At 39.5% G+C, this 20393-nt stretch overlaps 1 protein-coding gene across 1 annotated transcript in view; it reads left to right on the top strand.

Annotated features, from left to right (window-relative positions):
- Positions 1-3042: 3042 nt before the first annotated feature.
- LOC146615055 (ankyrin repeat- and BTB/POZ domain-containing protein 3-A) overlaps positions 3043-20393 on the top strand; it is a 289414-nt gene continuing 272063 nt past the window's right edge. Inside the window, exon 1 of the mRNA XM_085376547.1 lies at positions 3043-4097. Coding sequence (XP_085232673.1) covers positions 3233-4097 — 865 coding nt within the window. The 5' untranslated portion in view covers positions 3043-3232. The remainder of the gene's footprint in view (positions 4098-20393) is intronic.

Raw genomic sequence — 20393 nt, 5'->3', positions numbered from 1 at the left:
TTCAATTGTAATGCCATTCATCCATTTATCCATTCATCTTCTCCCACTTGTCTATTTCAGCATCACAGTGGGGTGGAGACTATCCCGGCTGCCATAGGGCAAGAGGTGGGGTTCACCCTGGACAGGTCACCAGTCTGTCGCAGGGCTAACATAGAGACAGACAGCCATTCCCAATCAAATTCGCAACTCAGTTGTAATAAATAACCTAAAATTAACATTTAAAAATATAAATGTTAACAAAATAAGATGGAGTCTAGCTAGGAATGTCAAAAACACAAAATTATACAAATATTTATATTTTAAAAAGCCTTGGAATAAAAAAAAAGTTTAACTATATATGTCTATCATAAACCCATATACAGTTGTAGCTCATTTTTAAAATGCCAGCAACACTTTAGTCCCCCTTTTTTTAAACCTGGTCTCAGACATTTTTAATAGTTTTCTAATATAGAGACATAACACAGTATACAGCAATATACTCTACATATAATTACACAAAGCACTTCAAACTAAGGTAAATCTAAGAACACATTACTGAATAAATTACCATTTAAAAAAAAAAAAAATGTGACTGGACCTCATGACTAAGGAAACATGTTTATACGATCCACTCATTCAGCTTGCAAAAAATACTAACAATCTATCATCATGCCGGGAAAATCATGATAATTTTTCTGTTACCAGGCAACCAAGGCTTAATAAGTGAGGACAAGCTTCGGAGCGCCACGGTGCATGTAAGAGATGCAGCTGACAGCTTCCCACCTCCACCACTCTCACCTGAGTTAGTCAGCAAGATATGCTGCATTGCATCAAGAGGTCGTGGCAGACTGCTGGAGGATGAGGTGTGCTAATGGTGGCATCTGCTTAGGAACTCTTTATGAAGCGTTCTTCATGCAAAATGCATTATCATCCTTTTCATTTTCTTGATTGGGGCTCCATTTCATCACTAGCATCAGAAACCTTTCTTTTTTGCTTAGATAACGCTATATTAAGTCAATAAAAGTCTTCCTACATTGGTCATTATCTGTAATAAATACTATTAAGGGGCCCAGCGTGCCTCTGTGGAGGCTCGGGACATAAATAAACTCCACTGCTTTGGTATAAAACCTACATAATGCAGTGTGGTAATCTTATTGTTTATTGTGTGTCAGCCAAACAATGAGAGGAAGATACAGCCATGTTTTGTTTTACACTTTTACCACGTCAATCACTTTTGCAGCAGTGGGAGTCACATCCTCTTTAGACCCTCTTAAAAAAGTCCAGTGTAGGTTTGTCAGTTCAGGCATGCAATGTGATGTCATGCTAAGAAAATCTGAAAGGGCCTCTGGCGTGGCAGGCAGTGTGGACAGATGGTTGGTCCAGCTCAGACGTACAAGGAGAAACCCCAACAGAATGGATGAATCATCATTCCACCAACTGTTCCTCTCAGCAAGTAATCAGAATTCAGCACATTCACGCTTTGTTTTCATGGCTGGACAAAAATATTGTATCATGGAGAATAAACCGTTCAACAACAAAATCTTCCAAGTGCTGCTAAACCTTGACACAGAGGCACGGAAAGACTTCTGATCTGGAAAAAGCTCAGAGCAATGTTCTCTGGAGAGTGAAATATTTATAAGGATCAGACATTAAAGATTGTGGTGCACCTTAAGAAAGTTACTTCTGCTGCAGACGCTTCACGTCATACTTAAAAATCAACATTAGGGGTGGAAAACAAGCACAGCAGAAGTCTAATGTTAGAAATGCAACATTTTATCCAGGTTCTCAGAAAATTTCAGGAAGGTGGGTTAATATTATCTTTATTAGCTGAACAGAATAAGAAACATTTCATTAAACACCCAATAATAGCGTTTTTAAAGTCTTACTTTAAAATGATTTATTTAGTTACAGCAAAAATAAAAAATAGTGCAATCGTAATAAGAACACTAGCCTGACCTGTACTTAACTAAAGAAAAAATGCGCTGCGCTTTTATTTTACAAAATTGCACTGTTATTCGTGAATACAGGTGAATACTGATGCCTATTATTATTCATAGGTGTTGCTATGATTTTACAATTGCATCCTGCCTTTTCTTTGGCCAGCAGAATGATGGATGAATGGATTTTCATGGTGAAATTTAGCAAGCAAACTCCTATAGTGATTAATCATGTCCAGAGAAGCTTTAGAAAGGTCAAATACATCAGTCAGTGAACAGACTAAAGGAAATGCAGAAAAGCTGATACCTTTGCATACATTAAAGCACATACACACACACGCACAAGAAACTGAATTCATGGTACATCAGTGACCTGTTCACATGAGGAATTGTGTGTTTATACAGCTACTGTACAAAACTTTAATACATTTTAAAGCTGTGAAATTCATCTACAGATGACAGCAGGAAGAATAAAATATAGCATCACTGCAACGAAGCAGCTAGTAGTATTACACAGAAAAGCTTATTTTTCATAGAGCACAGAAAGAAACTGCTATTTTAGATAACAGTATGAACACTTTAAAATAACAGCTTAATGCTGGCAAGGTAGCAGCCAGCGTCTTCTTTATGCTTAATTTAACATCCACTCATTGATCTTTGAATCTTTGAATCCTCATTGAATCCACTCATTGATCTTATTTGATTGGTGGATCTGAGTTTTATGCGGTAGAATTAAATTATTTTCGTCTCCCTGCGTTATTTTAACACGGAATTTGTCTATTTTACCATTTGCGCCATGTGTTCTCTCAGTGGGAACCTTCCTCTCATCCTGGCACTGTCGTGACATGACACTGCAGCAACGCCACTACAAACAGCAGATTGGCTGGCACAGCAGCCCGCAATAGTGTGTTTTCCACTGAACTGTTGTGTTTCACCAGCTCCAGGTAGATTCTGCTGAAAAGCAGCAGGTAGCTCCTCTCTGTCAGTAACAACTGATGGATACGCGGATTGGCTCGTTCCAGCCCGCCGCTCTCATGCTCCTCCTCTCCATCGGAGTCCTGCCTGCGCTGCGCTTGTTGCAGTGAGCGCGGAGGGTTTGTGCGCTCTCGGGTTATGAAGTTGTGGACAGGAGGAGAGGATATCGGTGACAGCAAGACGCGCAGAGGAGGAGAAAAGTAGATGCTCGTTGGTGTCGTTCCACTCTTCATTCTGGGGAATACGCTTAAATCGGGAGATTGCGGCGGAGAAACGCGCTGAAACGAGTTTGTGGCATTTAACTGGGAGACCAAGCATACCCAACAGTATGCGGTGCAGTTATGGCAGGCAAGGGTAAGACAGTCGTGAGGACGCTGGAGGATTTAACGCTTGATTCTGGTTATGGTGGAGCCGCGGACTCGGTTAGGTCGTCCAGCGTGTCGCTGTGCTGCTCCGACACGCATCAGTCCATCTCGCATGGGGGAAACTGCTGGCATCTGACGGAATCCATGCACAGCAGACACAACAGTTTGGACACAGTCAACACCGTCCTGGCGGAGGACACGGAGATACTGGAGTGCTCGGGTCACTGCGCCAAGCTGCCCGAGCTGGAGGAGGTGCCATGGACCCTGGGCGAGGTGGAGGGCGCGCTGAGGAAAGACGAGGAGCTGATGGTGGGCAACCCGCCACCGGAGGTCCTGGCGCGACTGTCGACTCTCATTAGCCGCGCGCTGGTGAGGGTGGCCCGGGAGGCGCAGCGACTCAGCTTGCGCTACGCCAAGTGCACCAAGCACGAGATCCAAAGCGCCATCAAGGTGGTGCTCTCGTGGACCATCTCCGTCAACTGCATCACGGCGGCTCTGAGCGCCTTGTCCCTCTACAACATGAGCACCGGGGACAAGTTCAGCCGAGGCAAGTCCGCGCGCTGCGGGCTGGTCTTCTCCGTGGGGAAGTTCTTCAGGTGGATGGTGGATAGTCGGGTGGCCCTAAGGATCCACGAGCACGCTGCCATATACCTCACCGCCTGCATGGAGAGTCTGTTCAGAGAGGTTTTCACCCGCGTCCTGCGCAGCGCGCTCGTGGAGAGGGATAACGGGATCCCCAAGTTTACGCTGGAGTCAATGGAGCAAGCCATCTGCAACGACTCGGAGATCTGGGGTCTGCTGCAGCCCTACCAGCACCTCATATGTGGCAAGAATTCAAGTGGTAAGCCATGTCAGTGAGTGGTTAACTGTTTGAAACGTGATTGACGTACATTTGGTGGTGTGTGCAGAGGGCTTTTTTATCACCTAAATCACCATATGAGTAAAATCAATTTGCCCCCTAAAACAACTTGTTTCCAAAATGGAAATCCACGTGCTTCAGGAACTGTCTAGAAACAAGTGGCTGCCTCTTTAAATAAGCCATAACTATGACTCAACTGGGATGAGGCCTGATGTAGAAAATAATTTTCTTTTCAAAAGCTATCTTCATCTCAAGTTCTGCTCATTTGTTTGGAGGATAACAACACATTTTATTTTATTTTTTCCTAATCTGCTTAGCGTACCCTCTTAAGAAAAGCAATATGACTGTAAACTGTGTTATTATGCTGGGGAATAACCACTGCTTATATTGCTAGTGTAATTCCATACCCAAACAAAAGGGCTTGGCAGTTTTTGAATATTTATTACCCTCAGCTTAGACCTCAAGGCCAACCTCTGAAACAGTATCTTGGTTGTTGCAGCCTCAGAGCAACAGCCAGACTAGACTAGGTATTTATGGTGAAAAAGATCAAACAAGCTCAAACCTCTACTTCTTTGAAGCTATTGTGCTCTCAGACTGTCATTAGCAGCACAGATGTTAATGAGTGTTTTTGATAGACTATAGGAAATGCATTTATGTATCATGATGTGTGTGCGTCAGGATTTTTTTGCACAAGCAGGCTTTGTGTTTATATTGTGTGCTGGCCTTGTTGATAATGCTACAGTCTCACTCCAGAAGGTGTAAGCTGTCAGTGTGGGCTGGCCCTCTTGTTTTCAATGCCCTGAATGAGTTGGCTGAAAGCAGAAGGGAGTTGAAATGCTGTTCTCCAACTGAGAGCCAAACTGGGCTGTGTAATACTGGCCAAAGAATCATAGTGCAACACTTTGGCTAGTTGCTGCAGAAGATTATTCCAGAAGCAATCTGAAGAAAAATGGATATGAGATCGTTCTCACAGATTCTTCAGTGAAGTGAAATGATCTGAAATTGAATGTCATGGATGCAGTTCTTTTCTTTAAAGATGGGAGTCTTTTCTGTCCCCCAAATCCTCACGTGCAGTGTAGTAACTTAAAATGCATCATTGCATCTTCATATTAAAACAGATCAATTCCAAAAAAGTACTGTTGCTATTGAATCTGCAAGCCGCTTGGCATCCACCTCTACACCAGTTGTCTCTGACTTGCCCTATTATCTCCCAGGTGTGTTCACTGACTAGTGGGGAGGCATTGGTTAACGCAGTTTAAAAAATAATTACTTTCTTTCGGCTATAGTAGTCCTAACTAAAATAACATTTTAAAGAAGTTGTAAGGAAATGCTTACACATTTTTAAAAAGCTCAACGTTGAAGCATGCACATTTTTCTTTAATCTGCAGTGATACCAAACACTGAAAAACAGCAAATCCTGTGATTAAGAATAGTCCCAGTTTCATTTTATGTCTGTTTGTTAGATTAGGGTGAGCTTAACTGAGTCATTCATCCTCTTTTTACATTGTTGTTTTTCATCATTTTTATTTTTTTACACAACTGCTTTGTCTTGAAATTGTAAAAACATGAATTCTGTGTAGATTGGATGTTGAGCCAGGCATGCATTCCCTCTGCTCCACCTCTGTGCAGTCAACTGCTCTGCAACAGTGCATGATTTTCTGGTGGTGCAGAGGAAGATATCATTTGGAGTCACACAAAACAGCGTGATGTCATTTTAAAACAGTTATCAAGGCAAAATGCGTAGATTTAAAAAGTACTGTTTTCCCTTCCCCGACCCAGCAGTGTTATTAATCCATTTCAAAGATGAAGAAGACAAATGTATTACTTTGATTTTATGCCAACAAAGGCTGCACTTCGAGAATTATTTAAAACTGAGTCATCTGCGGCCAAATAATTAACCACGGATATTAATCTAATAATCACTGAGGTGTCTGTGATGGCTTCTTTTTGGTAGCTTTGGTGACGGCAGTGAGACTGGATGTAGTAAATGGAGAGAGCAGGGGAGGCCTTCTTGTGACCAACATGATCTTTTTGTCTAAAAATTTCACCTAAGGAACAAAAGCACCGCAGTGCCTAATGATTAAACCCACATTGCTCGACACTCCCACTGACCATACGTGACAGCCTCTCTGCTCTGACTAATTAGTAGAGCATAACGGAAGCTTTTCTTCACCTCCTTTATTTCCAGAGGTGCTTGCAGCTGCTCAACCTGCTGAAAATTCTGGATGTTTCCAGAATATTTGCTGGTAAAACAGGCAGTGTGAAAGGTTTGGGAATGTTTGAGCTTATAAGAGCTTTAATTTAACTTGATGACTTTCCACGCTGATAGCCTAACCAACAGTAATTCTGAAACGAGTCACACCTTATATACCCAACTGTTATGGGTGGAGGAGTAGGTGGAGATGGAAAATAAATAAATAAATTAGGGCATCGCCAACTGAAATTTGTCAGTGTCTTTATGAATGATTCATTTCCAAAATGAAACGAGTCATGAATCATTTCTGATGTACTGCTTTACATTCAGCGGTTAAAGAGTGGTACATTTTGAGGTGTGTTTTTGTCCAGCCTGTTAGCCCTCTCAAGTCTAATCTATATCTGTGTAATTTGTTTTATTTCAATTGGTTTCCCAAGTTTGGGCAATCAGGGAACACGTGTTTATTCTAACTGACATACATAAACAACTATTCACATTTTCTTTCAAAATACAGAATTGATGCTCCAGACCTCAGAGGGTTAACTTAGCACTCTCTCATACCTCTGTTTTTGGTTATAGCCTACCAACTCCTGAGGAAAATGTGTGACTTTATAGGAAATGGTCTACTGTGTTGAGTAGCTAGTTAATAACTGCTTTATCTGCTCTTTTGTACAAGGGGGATTTTAAGAATACAGCTCTTCCTACTTCTAGTCTGACCAATGCTAAGCTGTATTTCTGCTTTTCCACTATTAAGGACCCACAAAGTCTATATAAGGGTTTCGAAAGGAAGAAACTCAAAAGTGGCCCCAGACAAGACTGCATTCTCTGGGGCTGACAGTTGAGTTTTGCTTTCACTTGCCGCTTACCTTTATTTTCTCTCAGCTTGGTTCACCTAAAGACCAAAATGATTAGCGTGAGGCACTAAAACAACTTGATACAGAGCTAAGTGTTGTCTTATTTTCAGGTGCGTTAACTCTAAACTTAACTACGCTATAACTAAACCACATGTCGGGTAGTTTTCTGGAAGATTGTAGTCTCAAACCAAAGCAGTGAGTAGTCAACAGAAAACCAAAACAGTGATCTTAAACTTGTTTAAAGCTGCAGATTCAGGTAAATCTCTCCTAATTCTTTACAACAAGCTCCCACTTTCACATGAGATTTGCAAAATATCAATTATTGCCACTTTAGCTCTTACCTTAACTACTACACCCATGTGGGGTCCCAATTTTGCCAGCACTTAAATAGTTAGAGTTGATTTAGGTGCATAAAGTGTCATACCTTGTGCATTTTGGAAGGATGACTGAAATTTGAAGTATAACTGTGTGTAACTGTGTACATGACTAGTAAAATAAGGGCACTTCCTTCATTGCTTTCTATGTAAGCCTGGTGCATCAGGTTTCATGGAGAGGCAACTGTCCTATTTCCCTGCACTAACATGGGTTTACCTTAACATTCAATTTCTGCACCTTTTCTATGCCTTCTGTGCCTTACAGATGCCAACTGAAGTGATGCATTTGATGTGTGTTGCACTTAATCCTACATCATTGTGTATCACATATATGTATATTTCAACACATAAAGAGGTATTGCACAAACATCAAATCTAAAACGTTTCTCGATGTTGTCTCGTTACCTGATGACATGTGACGTCAGAAACAAGCAGCGTGGTCATCAGCTTCCCAACCCGCCTGCGTGATGTTTAAATTTGGCATCCTGAATGACTTGATTGTATCTGATTATGTCTGTCATTCGCCGTGACCTTCCCCAAGGAACCAATCCAACCTCTGCAGGACAGATGACACAACATAATGGTATTGCATAGCCTGCTATAGTCTGTCTATTAAATTAGCAGCAGGGTGATGGTTTCCCTCCTTCTTCCCGCTCTGTCTTTCACACCATATTTTATTTTATTTCATTTTCTCATGGTGGGGGGAAGCGGGCTCAGTGTTTGCATATTTGCTTTCCACTGTGGTTTTTAATAAGCTCGACTCATAACCACATGATTTTGGCAAAGCCTTTTGTTGTCCATTCTGTTATTATTTTCTGCCCGTCCTTCCCCTCCTTTGGGAGGGGGGATACTCGCAGATGAGCCGACAGATTGCCATAGTTCTGATGGAGATATGATGTGAGCACCCGGCAAGGCATGCTGGTTGTGATGGAGTTTGATGTCATGGTAATTTCATAAGGCCAAGGGCTGCACCCACAACCCTCCACCCACGTTTCAGCAATGATCAGTGATTGTGAAGTTGTGTGAAGTTGTTTTCCAGGCCAAGATATATTTTATGAACAGCATCCATTTCCCTCCATGTTACTGGCTTATGAAAATATTAACTTTAATTTCTTATGCTTCTAGGTAAATATTCTGATAGGAATTCCACACCTACAAGTCAGCTGAGACCAGCCTGAAATTGTTGTGGTTTTATTACTTGCTCTGTGTCATTGGAGCGTGGATCCCCTTCCATTTTCAGGAAGTAGGTGAATGCACTGGGTCACGATGAGATAATAAGAGGAGTGTGGGAGTAGTGAATGCTTAATGCTGTGAAGGAGTCAAGTGCAGGAGGAGAAACCAGGCTGGAGTGTCAGCTGCAGGAGCTGTTGCTGAGGGGGCATTGGCGCAGGTCCCTTAGAGATATAATTACCATGCAGCTCTCTTTAATTAACACTTGTGCTTATCTGGTAGTCATTAAGATTAGGAATTAGTAACGGGAAACACCAGGGAGCTGGAGAGAACAAAGATGGTAATTCCTCCCATTCATTTTTAATACCCGTTACTCGTAGGCCTGCGTCGGCATGTTTGATCCAATCAGTCTGTGTGGCCGAGATAAAACGGCTCCTAGAAATTCAGACCTGTGGACTTTCTTTGCCTTGGATTCTTATGAAACAAAGCAACTTGTTTCATCACTTGTCCTTGTTGTTAGGTAAGCTACTTTGGGCTGGTCACTTAATAACAAGGTGTCGCTTCAGCGGGTAACTCTGCTTGTTTTATGAATCTGTTGCTTAGCAAATGTAGCCACATGTACTTTTCAAGGTATTTTTTGTAATTACACTTGAAAAAAATAACCATTTTATTGAAATCATATAGATCACATATAGGTTATATATAGGTAAAATTAAAAGGGTCACTATTTTACCAGTCGGTGTGCAAATTTTTTGGCCTTTTTTTTCCTAATGAGGTTTTTTTTAAGGCAGTTAAAAAAAGAACATGTTTATAATTTCTAGGCCTGGCTAACTATAGTTTATACTGATTTTATTGCAGACATTTCTTTTACATCCAAAGATGTCAATTAAATTACAGACGTTAATTTAAAATAAGATTTCTATTAAAAAAATGCTCAAAGGCATGGCATCGCGTGAATTGCTAGTTTTGGGATATTTTAGCCTTAAAACAGTCAGAAAACACCTAATAACACACTAATACGTACACCAGAACTATTCGGTTAAATTTCAAAAGATTATGGTTTATATGAATATATGACAACAGCATTCGCAGCATTAACCCCGCACAAGGAAAACTGCTACTTAAGGATACCCAGCACATTCAAATATAACAGCAAAGAGTCCTGACCAAGCATCCATTTTTAATGAGCCATATCGTGGTCATGACCGTTGTGTTGGGTTAAGCCTGTGGCTTGGGAAAAAGTGTAGTTTACTGACAGTTATTGGAAATGAGGAAGGACTCCCTAAGTTTAAAGCCACATTTTTCTCTCTTCTTTTTTTGTATTAGTTTCACTTTTATTTTTTTTATGAATGTAAGCTATAAATCAGAAAACCAAACTCATCTCTGAGGCTTATATCAAAACATTTAAACCAAAGAGTGACTATAAAGCCACTAGGAATTGACTGGATATTATACACGTACATTGTTTTAAATATGAATTTGAGAGCCACATGTTAAATACAAAACTACTTAATGAACATTTCTTTTTTGTCTCAGTATATTTATTGAACTACATCTCGGTTTTCAGTTATATTTATTACTAGAACATCTGTCCATCAACCTGGTAATTATATGATGGTGGATGCCTGGTACAAGCTAAATAGCTGCACCAGTGTTAGCTTAGCACCACGTAAACTAACTCACTAAGGTGTTAGCTAGTGAGCCGCTAAAGTGTTAGTGCTGATTAGCTCTTTCACAAGCAGTATTAGCAGGATAGAGCAAATACTGCCAGTGAATTTATCATAAAAAATGATCATAAATGAGCACTAGCTAATGCCCATTAGCATTAGCCATATTTTAACACATGCAGGGCCTTGATGAAATCCAGTAGATATTTCCATATTCTCAGACTCTCCTCACTGTTTGAATAAAAAAACATGATGTTTGTACCGGTAAAGGTAAAAACAGGTATTATAATAAAAATATCTAACATAACCAATATTCTTAGTATGTAAGTAAATAAATAAGGTATCTAGATATATAAACAAAAACTTGACACCCAAAAAGTGTGAGTGACTCATGTCCAACAACAAATCAAACTGAGTTGATTAGGTAGTTCAGCATTAAGTGGTACTATCTGTTTTCCAGTGTAGCAAAGTGGTTAATGGCTCAACTTATAGTCACGCTGTGTTATCATATATTAACTTACTGTTTAATGTGCAGCAAAGATCCATGGATTACTGCCTCCATGCTGCAGATGTACGTGAAGTCATGCACACTGCTGTGCATAGACATGTACGGACACGCCTGTAAGATGCTCACCTCGGCTTGCACGTTGAGATGTTTCCATCTAAATCAATCCATCCACAAATAGAGGAGTTTGTCAAAACTCAAACCTGATATTTTAATGGGGAGCAGCAGATCGACACAGGAATATTTAACTCAATAATGGGGTCTAGAGACACAAACGACAGTAGTAAAATCATCAGTACTCCCACATTACAGAAGAGGAAACAGGTTTTCTCAGGAATCCTGGTGTTTTGCCAGGCCTTTCACTTTTAATTCAACACGGCAGCTCTTTGTTTTTCTCACTTCTGCTGCACTGGAAATCGTTCACCTTCATGTCATCTGAGGTCACTTGGTTAGGGTTGATTCACATTGTGCAACAGTAATCTCTATTTAGTATATTTTCTAGAACTTAAAAAATAAATCTCTCTACTATCAGAGACATTTAGAATACTGGTAAATGCTCATGCTACAGTGTTGTTTGGCTTCTTCAGGATTCTTATCTATAGATAAGATGCACCTGTATGCCAATTTTGTTTGTTCAGATCTTGATTGTATCGGAAGACTGGGACAAGAAACTCACAGACAGATGGGAGTTTATATTCTAGTAAAGAAAAATATAATTATGCATTAAGAATTGTGTCCACGTTGGACAATTGTTCCTTGTTAGGAAGTGAGGTGACTGGTGGGAGGGAGTTGAGTTGTTTAACGTTAGCCATAACCACACCTTAAGTGTGAATGAAGTGCCAGGATTGATTGATTAACTGCATTGTAATAATTCAAAAGCCACAAATAAGCCATGCAACATTTTATGTCGCAACCAGATTTGAAATCAGTCTCTCATTCATTAATTAAGGCTATTTCTTTGGTAGAACACAGAACAAAAGCATTATGTGCAGCAGAAGTGAAAATAAATCGATATAAAACTCAAACATGGGAACTGCTCTTTTGTTGACTCATGTCATCAGCAATGCTGTATATTCTAAATCAGTTCTGCACATTTGCATTTGTGGTTAGAACCACTTTATATCTTCTCTATATAGCTACAGCTGTATGTAATGTTTTCTCCCCAGTGTCGACTCTTCCATTATCACACCAAGTCTGTGGTTGTTGTCTGCACATTTTTGATCACACCTTGAGCACAAATAATTTTAAGGGGCTTGGCGCTTCCCATATTTAGAAATTCTTTAGTAAAAAGTGCTATTATTATAGTTTTTATTCCAATAAATATCACTGTTCATTGCTCATTGTTCCATGAGCAGGAAACATGACTTAAGCAAGTGTCCGATTTTGAAAGTCAGACCTTTTTTGCATGAGCCTGACCAGTTGTGAAATGGTTGGTTTTCTGTTAACACTGATGTCATTCCTGGACAGGGAATGAGGATGTTAGTCTAACACACACACACCCCGCGACATATATTGAGTCAGAGATTGTTTTTGTCTTTTGGGGAATTTCTCAATTGCTTGTTGTGCAAGCAGTATCACTTGGGATTATTTTTCCAGTGCTGTCCAGGGGATTTTCTACACATGGACAAAACATTTTGCAACTTTATGTAGTCACACATCAAAAGTTTTGGTAAGAGAGAAAAGAAAAGAGCTGTGTGAATGCACTCTTGAGTTGTTTCTTTAATCAGCTGTCTGAAAACAATTGTGCAATGTAGGATGGAATAACAATAGGTAACGCAATATATTAATGGTTGGTTTGTGTAGTCATTCAGGACTAATGTTATTGGTCAGATGACTTTTATTGTTCCCGCACCATGTAAGTTGTTTGCAAAAGCAGCAGGCATCAATCACAACATCTCCCCCGTGCCCATTTTCCTCCCTCTGGGTTTATTTCACACAATTACTGCATACTCCTGCAGTTTAACTTGTTCAAGTGTGAAGAAAAATATATTTAAATCAGAAACAAACACACAATCTCCTCTTGTGTGATTGTTCTGAACCTCTCTGCAGGCTATGCTTATATCTCGCTCCAGAGCTTGACTGAAATTTATGTCTTTACTTTTAGGGGACATATTTGTGAAGACAGCTTCTAAGCTTCAAGGCGTGGGGTGGGTGTTTCCCATGGCAATGGCTGACTGACTTATAAAGGAAGCCATAGTGCTGTATAGCCCACAAATCTTGTCAACAAGCTTATCAACAAAGCTCACACAGAGAGGCAAAGTCAAAATGTCACACCTCAGCTAGTCTTTGTTTGTGGGGCGTAACTATCATTCTCAGTTTTTTCGTTCAAAAAGAAATCAGCCCTGGAATTTATTGAATTTATTGAATGAACTTTCATAAAAGTAGAACCTAAATTGTGGTAGATTAATAGATCAAATGATGTTCTTTAAAAAAAAAAAAAATCTAATTTAGGAAAGAAAAGTATTAACCTCTTTCTGAGCCATCTTCCCCATCCACTGTACGCTTACACTTCTCTCCAGTAGATCTGGTGTCCTGTACATTTTATGAGAACCTTTCACAAACAGGAACTCTTTTATGTGTTTCTCCTTTAACCCATCTACAAAGTCTTTTATGTTTTTGCTTGTGGTTATTCTGAATGTCTTCAGTTGACCTCAGCATGTTTGTACCCTCGTTTTAAAAAGCGTCCTGTAGGGCTAGATGGTGGCCGGTCACATTTTTATTCAATGTGAAAACTGAGTAAGCCGATGTTTCCCAGCAGCCCCTGATAAGCTTAGATTACAACAAACTATAACATGATGACTTGGCTTTCACTTGTCTGTCCCTCATGTGGTAGCAGGAGTGATTAAAGGCTCTCTGAGAATCACCAAGACGGGTTTTTCTCGTTGCTTTTCACGCTTGCCCACATTTAAGAAAGATGCAAACTTCACATTGATGAAAACATGTCCAACTAAAGGTGCAATTAGATCTTTGTTCACCTTTGTTTACCTGTATTTAATGCATGGATGAGATTCAATAAGCTGGTTTTAAAGGATCAGAAAAGAGATTAGGAGTTAGCCTTTCTACCAGATGGATGATTTCATCTAATAAAAAAAAAAATTCAAAGATTATGTCTGTCAGCTGCTGGTCAGTGGTGGCGGATCCTCCTTCACACAGTTTTATGCACACGCTTACTAAGAGCACATAATTTGTGTGCCTGTGTGGAATTGTATAATGCTTGTGTAATACTTGTAAGTTATGTACCAAGAAGCTGCTAAATATACAGTCTGAGTCTTATCTTCAGTCTTACAGACAGAAAGCAGCAATGCCAGCAGTGTGATGGAATTAAATGGTATAGTGTTATATTGAAAAGACTTTTCTACATTAGTGGTCAACAACAATGTTTATTTGTTTATTTATTTTTTAAATATGAGTTTTACTGGTTCCGCTTGTCCTTAAATACCTCGTTGGTGTGACAGAATTCTTCATCTCTAAAGCAATAATAAAAAATTCTATACACACAACAACACTGTGCATCAAATTATGTCCCGACCAATAATGTTTTTGTGGATTGATACTGATTTTAAGGGACTAAAAAACTGCATTACGTACAGCGGCTTATATTCTTTTTAAATGTATAAGCAGTATGTTAGAGCTGGTTTGAAAATTCAAAACAGTGGTGTCACTGTTTATGGACATTACAGCAATGTCTGTCATAAACTAGATTACATCTCACTGTAAAACCCCGATGCTGGCTGAGTTGCAATCTTCAAATCCATCTCAAAATTTGATTACTTAGCCTCTCGGTTCAAAAGCCAATATTTTGGAGTTTGGGATGTAGCCAGAATATCTGGATATCAGATAATGCATACTGAATATCCGGTCCAAGTCCTCTTGTTCCATAAGACAGTCATAGTTTATGAATGCTAACAAAGTAACAGAGCTAAACTGTTGTCAGACAATAGCTGATTGTTTTCTTCTGCATAAGGACTGTTTACCTGAAACTGGTCACAGTCTGCTCATACATGACCCGTCAATACTATTTGACCTCAAGCAACTATAGACAGACAGCAGAGAACGTCCAGTTCCAGTTCAGCATATTCATATGTAGCTGTGATGTCACTCTGCTACATGTGCTGCAGGTGGTGCTGCTAGTATAAGGAGAAATATAAGGGGGGATATGAAGCTGGTGAAGATACCTAATTTACTTTACCTTACTTGGTTTCACTTTGTACTATTTTTTCCCTCAGTGAAATCAAACTATAGAGATATTTCATTAACAAAATGTATTCAACTTGTAAAATCCAATAGAACTGTAGTTAAATCCAATAAAAGTAATTCAGAATATGAGATTTTTCTGATGTGATGTATAATAATGCTTATAGTGAGCCATTTCCTGGTCATTTACATACATACATACAAAATAATTTTTGTATGCTCTAGTCCAGGCTATAAAGTCCCATTAAAAAGTCCTTAAAAACTATCACGTGTCAAAATATCCAGTCTTATTTGTGTATCCTATTTATGCATATTTTAGTAGGCTAATGTGAAAATAAAGTCGAGTCAGTGGAGTCAAGTTTTTTGTTTGTTTTTGTGAAGGTGACTTAAATGTGTCCATTGCCTTCCTTTATTTGGCATTTTTATCAATATTTATGAGCTTTAAATATATTAGTGGAAACAAGAAAAGAAGGGCAAGGGCAGAGTGAAGCTCTGACCACTAAAATGGACAGAGACAAATCGAGCTTCCCGCCCATGGTGCGTGTCCATCCGCAGCCTCCTGTTCCCCGAGCCACAGGGTCTCAGCGTGTAGCGACAGGACAGTCGTGCCGTTACAGTGCTCAATTAATGAGGGGCGAGCGCCACATCGCTTTCTGACTGTTCCCAGGTGGCGATGGGAAATTAGGCTCCTTGCTCTGGGGAGAACCATCTGCTTACCACAGTGACGCAAACCAGGCCAGTTGTAGGGGATACAAGGATGTTTGGTGAATTGAGTCTAGGGGAATGCCTCTGGTGACTGAAGACCCACGCTCTAACATATCAACCATCCTTTCTTCTTCTTTTGTTCTTTGAGTCTACAACTAAATCCTGCCTTGACAAGTGCAAACGCCAACTCACACAGCCCATAATAGGAAAAGAAACACCCTTGTTTTGTTTTTAAAGCCCTAAGTTACATAAGCTGTTTCTCTGTGACTGCTCGTCTTTAAAACAGCGACATTGACGTGTACTCCCACTATACAGTATTCTTGAAATTTTAAAGTGAAACTAATGTCCTCATATGGAAGATGTTGCAGCTTTGCTTACTCTTGTGTAGGCAGGGACACTTCCCCCACTGACAAAGCATTTTTTAATGATCATAATATAATAAAATGCCTTTATAATGATAAACATTAAAAGGAAAGCTACGGGGGGAGCTTCAGCTCTCTGTCACTGCACGGTTGTTGGACCCACCAGCCCTGCTTTTCTTTAATTGGACATCTGAGGCCTGTTTTACCCGTATTATTATTTTTTTAGATGAAGACTGATTTATTGCATTTTCAAGTCAGAGAATAAAAATTTTAAAAAAGCTCAACATCAAGATACGGGGCTAAATTTGGCATTTTTGTGAAAGAGTTTGGTGTGAACTACAGAGAATCAGAGTTTTCATATAAAGCTGTGGGTGAATAGGGAAACAGCCACCGCTGCTGCTGATTATGTGGTTACTCACCTGTAATGGCTTCAAAAATGTACCTGGCTGCATTAGCTGCTGGTGACGAATGACTTTTTATGTTTTAAATGTCATGAGATAACGCTAATGTTTCTGGATAGCACTTTAGGGCTGTTAATAATCACTGTGCCGTGCTTGAGTGTTTGCATGGAGCACAAGAGGACATAAATGGCTAATTTTGGTGTTTATGTTTAGGTTATTGTGGATGGTGTATAAAGACTGAAATGAGTGCATTATGAGATGAATTGCCTGCAGAAGTCTGTGAGAATAAATGAAAATAACAAGAGCTATTCAGTTCCCTGACACTTAAAACATCTTTTAGAATGAAGCTTGTTTTGAAGTTTCGAGAGAAACTGAACTATTGATCGGATGAAATATTAATTTTTGTGTGTGTGTGTGAAACACTTTTTCCCAATAATCGTTCTCACTCGTATTTCAGTTCCTTGCCAAGCTCAGTCCCTCAGTTTATATAGTATCTCTTAAAACATGTCCTCAGTGGCAACTTTCACGATTGCACAATAAGGAAAAATTAATTTACTTATAGGGGAAAAAAATGTATTTATTCGATTTTGCTATGCCACCTGTCTGGCTGAACCTGTTTCGCGTCATCATATGGCTCTTTCGCCCAGCGTGGTAGACAAGTAGAGGCACAGCGAGGTGTAGACAGGTTGCATCACAGCCCCTCTTTACCAAGTCCTGTTTTACTGCCAATAACCGACTTACTGCGGGCGTGCAGACTGACAAGCAAACAGGTGTCTGGACACACACAGTCACAGTCATGCGCTTGTTGGTATTACTGCACCTGTGGGAGTATTTGGCCACTACAGTGATAGCTGCTACGTGCATATTTTAGCTCATTTCTGAACCTTGAATACATTATAATGAAACTGAAACTCTAGTAAAAGCTGTAAAACAAATATTTTGTCCTGTACTAGATTCTCAGTTACATAATGAATATCTGATTAACTAATACAGCAGGGCATTTACAGTTCTGTGGTGCAGCTGTGGCGCCTACAAAAAGGCATAGGGGATATTTTTGATCCCAAGTGAAAGAAACAAGAATTTTCTTTTCCTTCTTTTCACATCAGCTCTGTTATCTTTGTTCTTTAGATGCCTATTTCTGCTGTAATTAACTTCTAGAGCCACACTCATATATGATCGTTAAGACTAATACTGATACCAATATTTGGTTATTTAAAAGTCTATTTGGCATAGACTGTCTCCTCTTTACTTTTTGATTTTCATTTGTCAGGAGTTCTGATTGTTGATATCAATATATTGGAAAATAGTTAATACAACCAATAAATAAAGTAAATGTGTTGAGCTTTGGTAACTCTAGTAACTCTAAGGTCCAAAGTTTGCTTCAGTTCCCAAATACAACCACTGAAGCTCTACCAAATGTTAAAAAGGATCTTGTGAAGTGTTACTCAAAGGGTAACAATAAAGTGTAATGCTAATGCACTTAAATGTTAGCAGTTAGCTAACCAGCTAGTTGGTATCTAGAAAATATTTAAAACAATTTTTGGCTTAAATATTTCTAAAACACAAGAACAAAAAATCAAAATCAAAACTAAATTGTTATGAAGATTGGGGGGATAAGGAAAGTTGGATTAGTTGTACTATTGCTAGCTACAGAGGTGCTAAATTATTAGGCTAATGTAAACAAGAGCTCAGGCAATCTCTTCGTGCAAATAACAGGATGGTTAAACTGTTCTTGATAACAATACACACTAAATGAGTCAGTCAATGAAGTACAGTACGTGCCCAGTAGCAACAAGTTTTATCATAAAGCATGAAGAAGATATCAAAGAATTAGCAAAACTGCAACTTTGCCCAACGTATCCCCATAAACACGAGATTAGTAGATATTAGGCTGTTGCATGGCTTGTACTACTTGAAACCAAAGAAATATGATCCTAAAGTTAAGCTCCATATCTAAATCGTAGTTTTCCTGACATTAATTCATTTCTGAAGCTATAAAATAATAATACTCTCCAGGACACAGTGAACCTGGAGACAGTAATACATACCAGCGGTATTTAAAAGCTTAGCTTTAGGGCTCACTATAGTGGTAATAAAAAGCTGTAGAAAGGTAGAGTGACAACTGAATCGTATATTTAAGCTTATGTCATTTCAAAGAAACAAAGAAGAAGCCTCAAACAGAGAAGCTTGGAAAAAAGAGTTCATACGTGACCACTTAATATGGGGATAACAGTGAATGAAAATGAAATAATGCTGTAATGCTTTCCACTATTGCTTAATATGTTAAAGTAAATGACATTTAAAGCAGAATGATCATATACAAACATCAAAACCACATTTCAACTGACATTGATATCGCTAGTGGGAAAATTTAACAGCCCTGCACATTCACATTCTTCTTTTTAGTTCAGGTAAACGTAGGCAGAGAATCGCACGATGTTATCAAACTGTGTAAAAATAGGAATGACAGCTGGCATGTCTGAACAAGTGCTGCAAACTTACCAGGTAAATGAATGAGTTTCATTTAGAGCATTAAATACGTTCCCACAGAGATGAAAACAGATGTAATCACAGAGCTTAGGCATAAACACTTGTTTGAATGGACAGTGCTACACTTGCATTGTTAATTTAAAAGCTAACACTGGACTTTACAAAGATGGGAAATATAAGAGTATATTATGCATTCCATGGGTGTCAGTGAACGATGCGTAACTTAAGTCTGTGGTCTATTTCTGAGAGCTGCAAAAATTTTCACAAAGCATTCTCATAATGTTACAGTTAATCCATAAAATGTTAATGGCACCCCGGAAGAAACTCTCCTAATACATCAGACAGCTATAAACGCCAAGCACGGCCATCCTTAAGTGCATGGATAGGTATTCATGCATATCCTGCACTGCCAAGTTTATTCATCCAAGAACTCATTCACCTATGCTAATGCACACCTACACAAGGTGGCTGCATGATACCATTCCTGCTTCCACACATTCAGAGCAGATAATCCTCAGGCTTTCACGGCAGCAGATTTTTCCCACACTCTGAAAACAGATACTCAATCTCATCAGTACCCATGATCCATCATAATGTCCCAGAGGCAGCCTGGTACTGTCATCAAAATACAGTTTGTTTTTGGCCCGTTCTCACCCATAAATGCATCATCAGGGGGCTGCTAGCGTCTCTCTTTCTGACCTGCATTTGGCTCTGTGAAAGATTGGCTTAAATGTGTGAGTCAGGCTGAGTCAATGTGAGTATGCATTAAAACGCACTAGAAAGTGTGAGGGACAGTGTTCTTCAGTCTTAGGGACGAAGCTGAGGCATTCATAGTGCTTTCATTGTCTGACTGGCAGCAGTCTAAAACCCAAAGATAATCTTTTCACCACCGAGACACACAGTTTGAGACATATCTGCTGTGAGATAGCTGCTGTTTTCCTCACCAGAGGACTTTAATAAATGTTAAAGCTGTTGTGAGGTCATTTTCAGTGACTCAACCAGCAGATTAATCTGATAATTGCATGTTGAGTCCCTTTGCACTAATTCATATCTGCTTCTCTCAGCTCTTCTGTTCCCCGCTTTGTCTGTTTCGTGTTTGTTTTTGGGCACTGACGCATATCTGCGGTGTTGTAGCTAATCATTTTCCAAACCATGCAGCAGTGTTGTGGAAATGCGATGGCCTTTGTTGTCTACTACCGCTGCAGACATCATATTAACAACACATTAAGTGTTAGTTGCGTGCCTCTGTTTCCAGCAAATGCCGATGTAAAGCCACATAAGTTGATTTTATTGATCATTTGGGTGGAGGCAGCACATCACTCAGCTTATAAAGCTGATGTGGTGAATTAGCACAGAGCTGCC

Source organism: Diplotaxodon limnothrissa, linkage group LG17 (genome assembly GCF_057381915.1).
Source record: "Diplotaxodon limnothrissa isolate DT_005_m linkage group LG17, D_limnothrissa_male_GT1.1, whole genome shotgun sequence".
In the NCBI taxonomy this organism is placed as follows: Eukaryota; Metazoa; Chordata; class Actinopteri; order Cichliformes; family Cichlidae; genus Diplotaxodon; species Diplotaxodon limnothrissa.
This window is presented reverse-complemented; position numbering and strand designations above follow the sequence as displayed.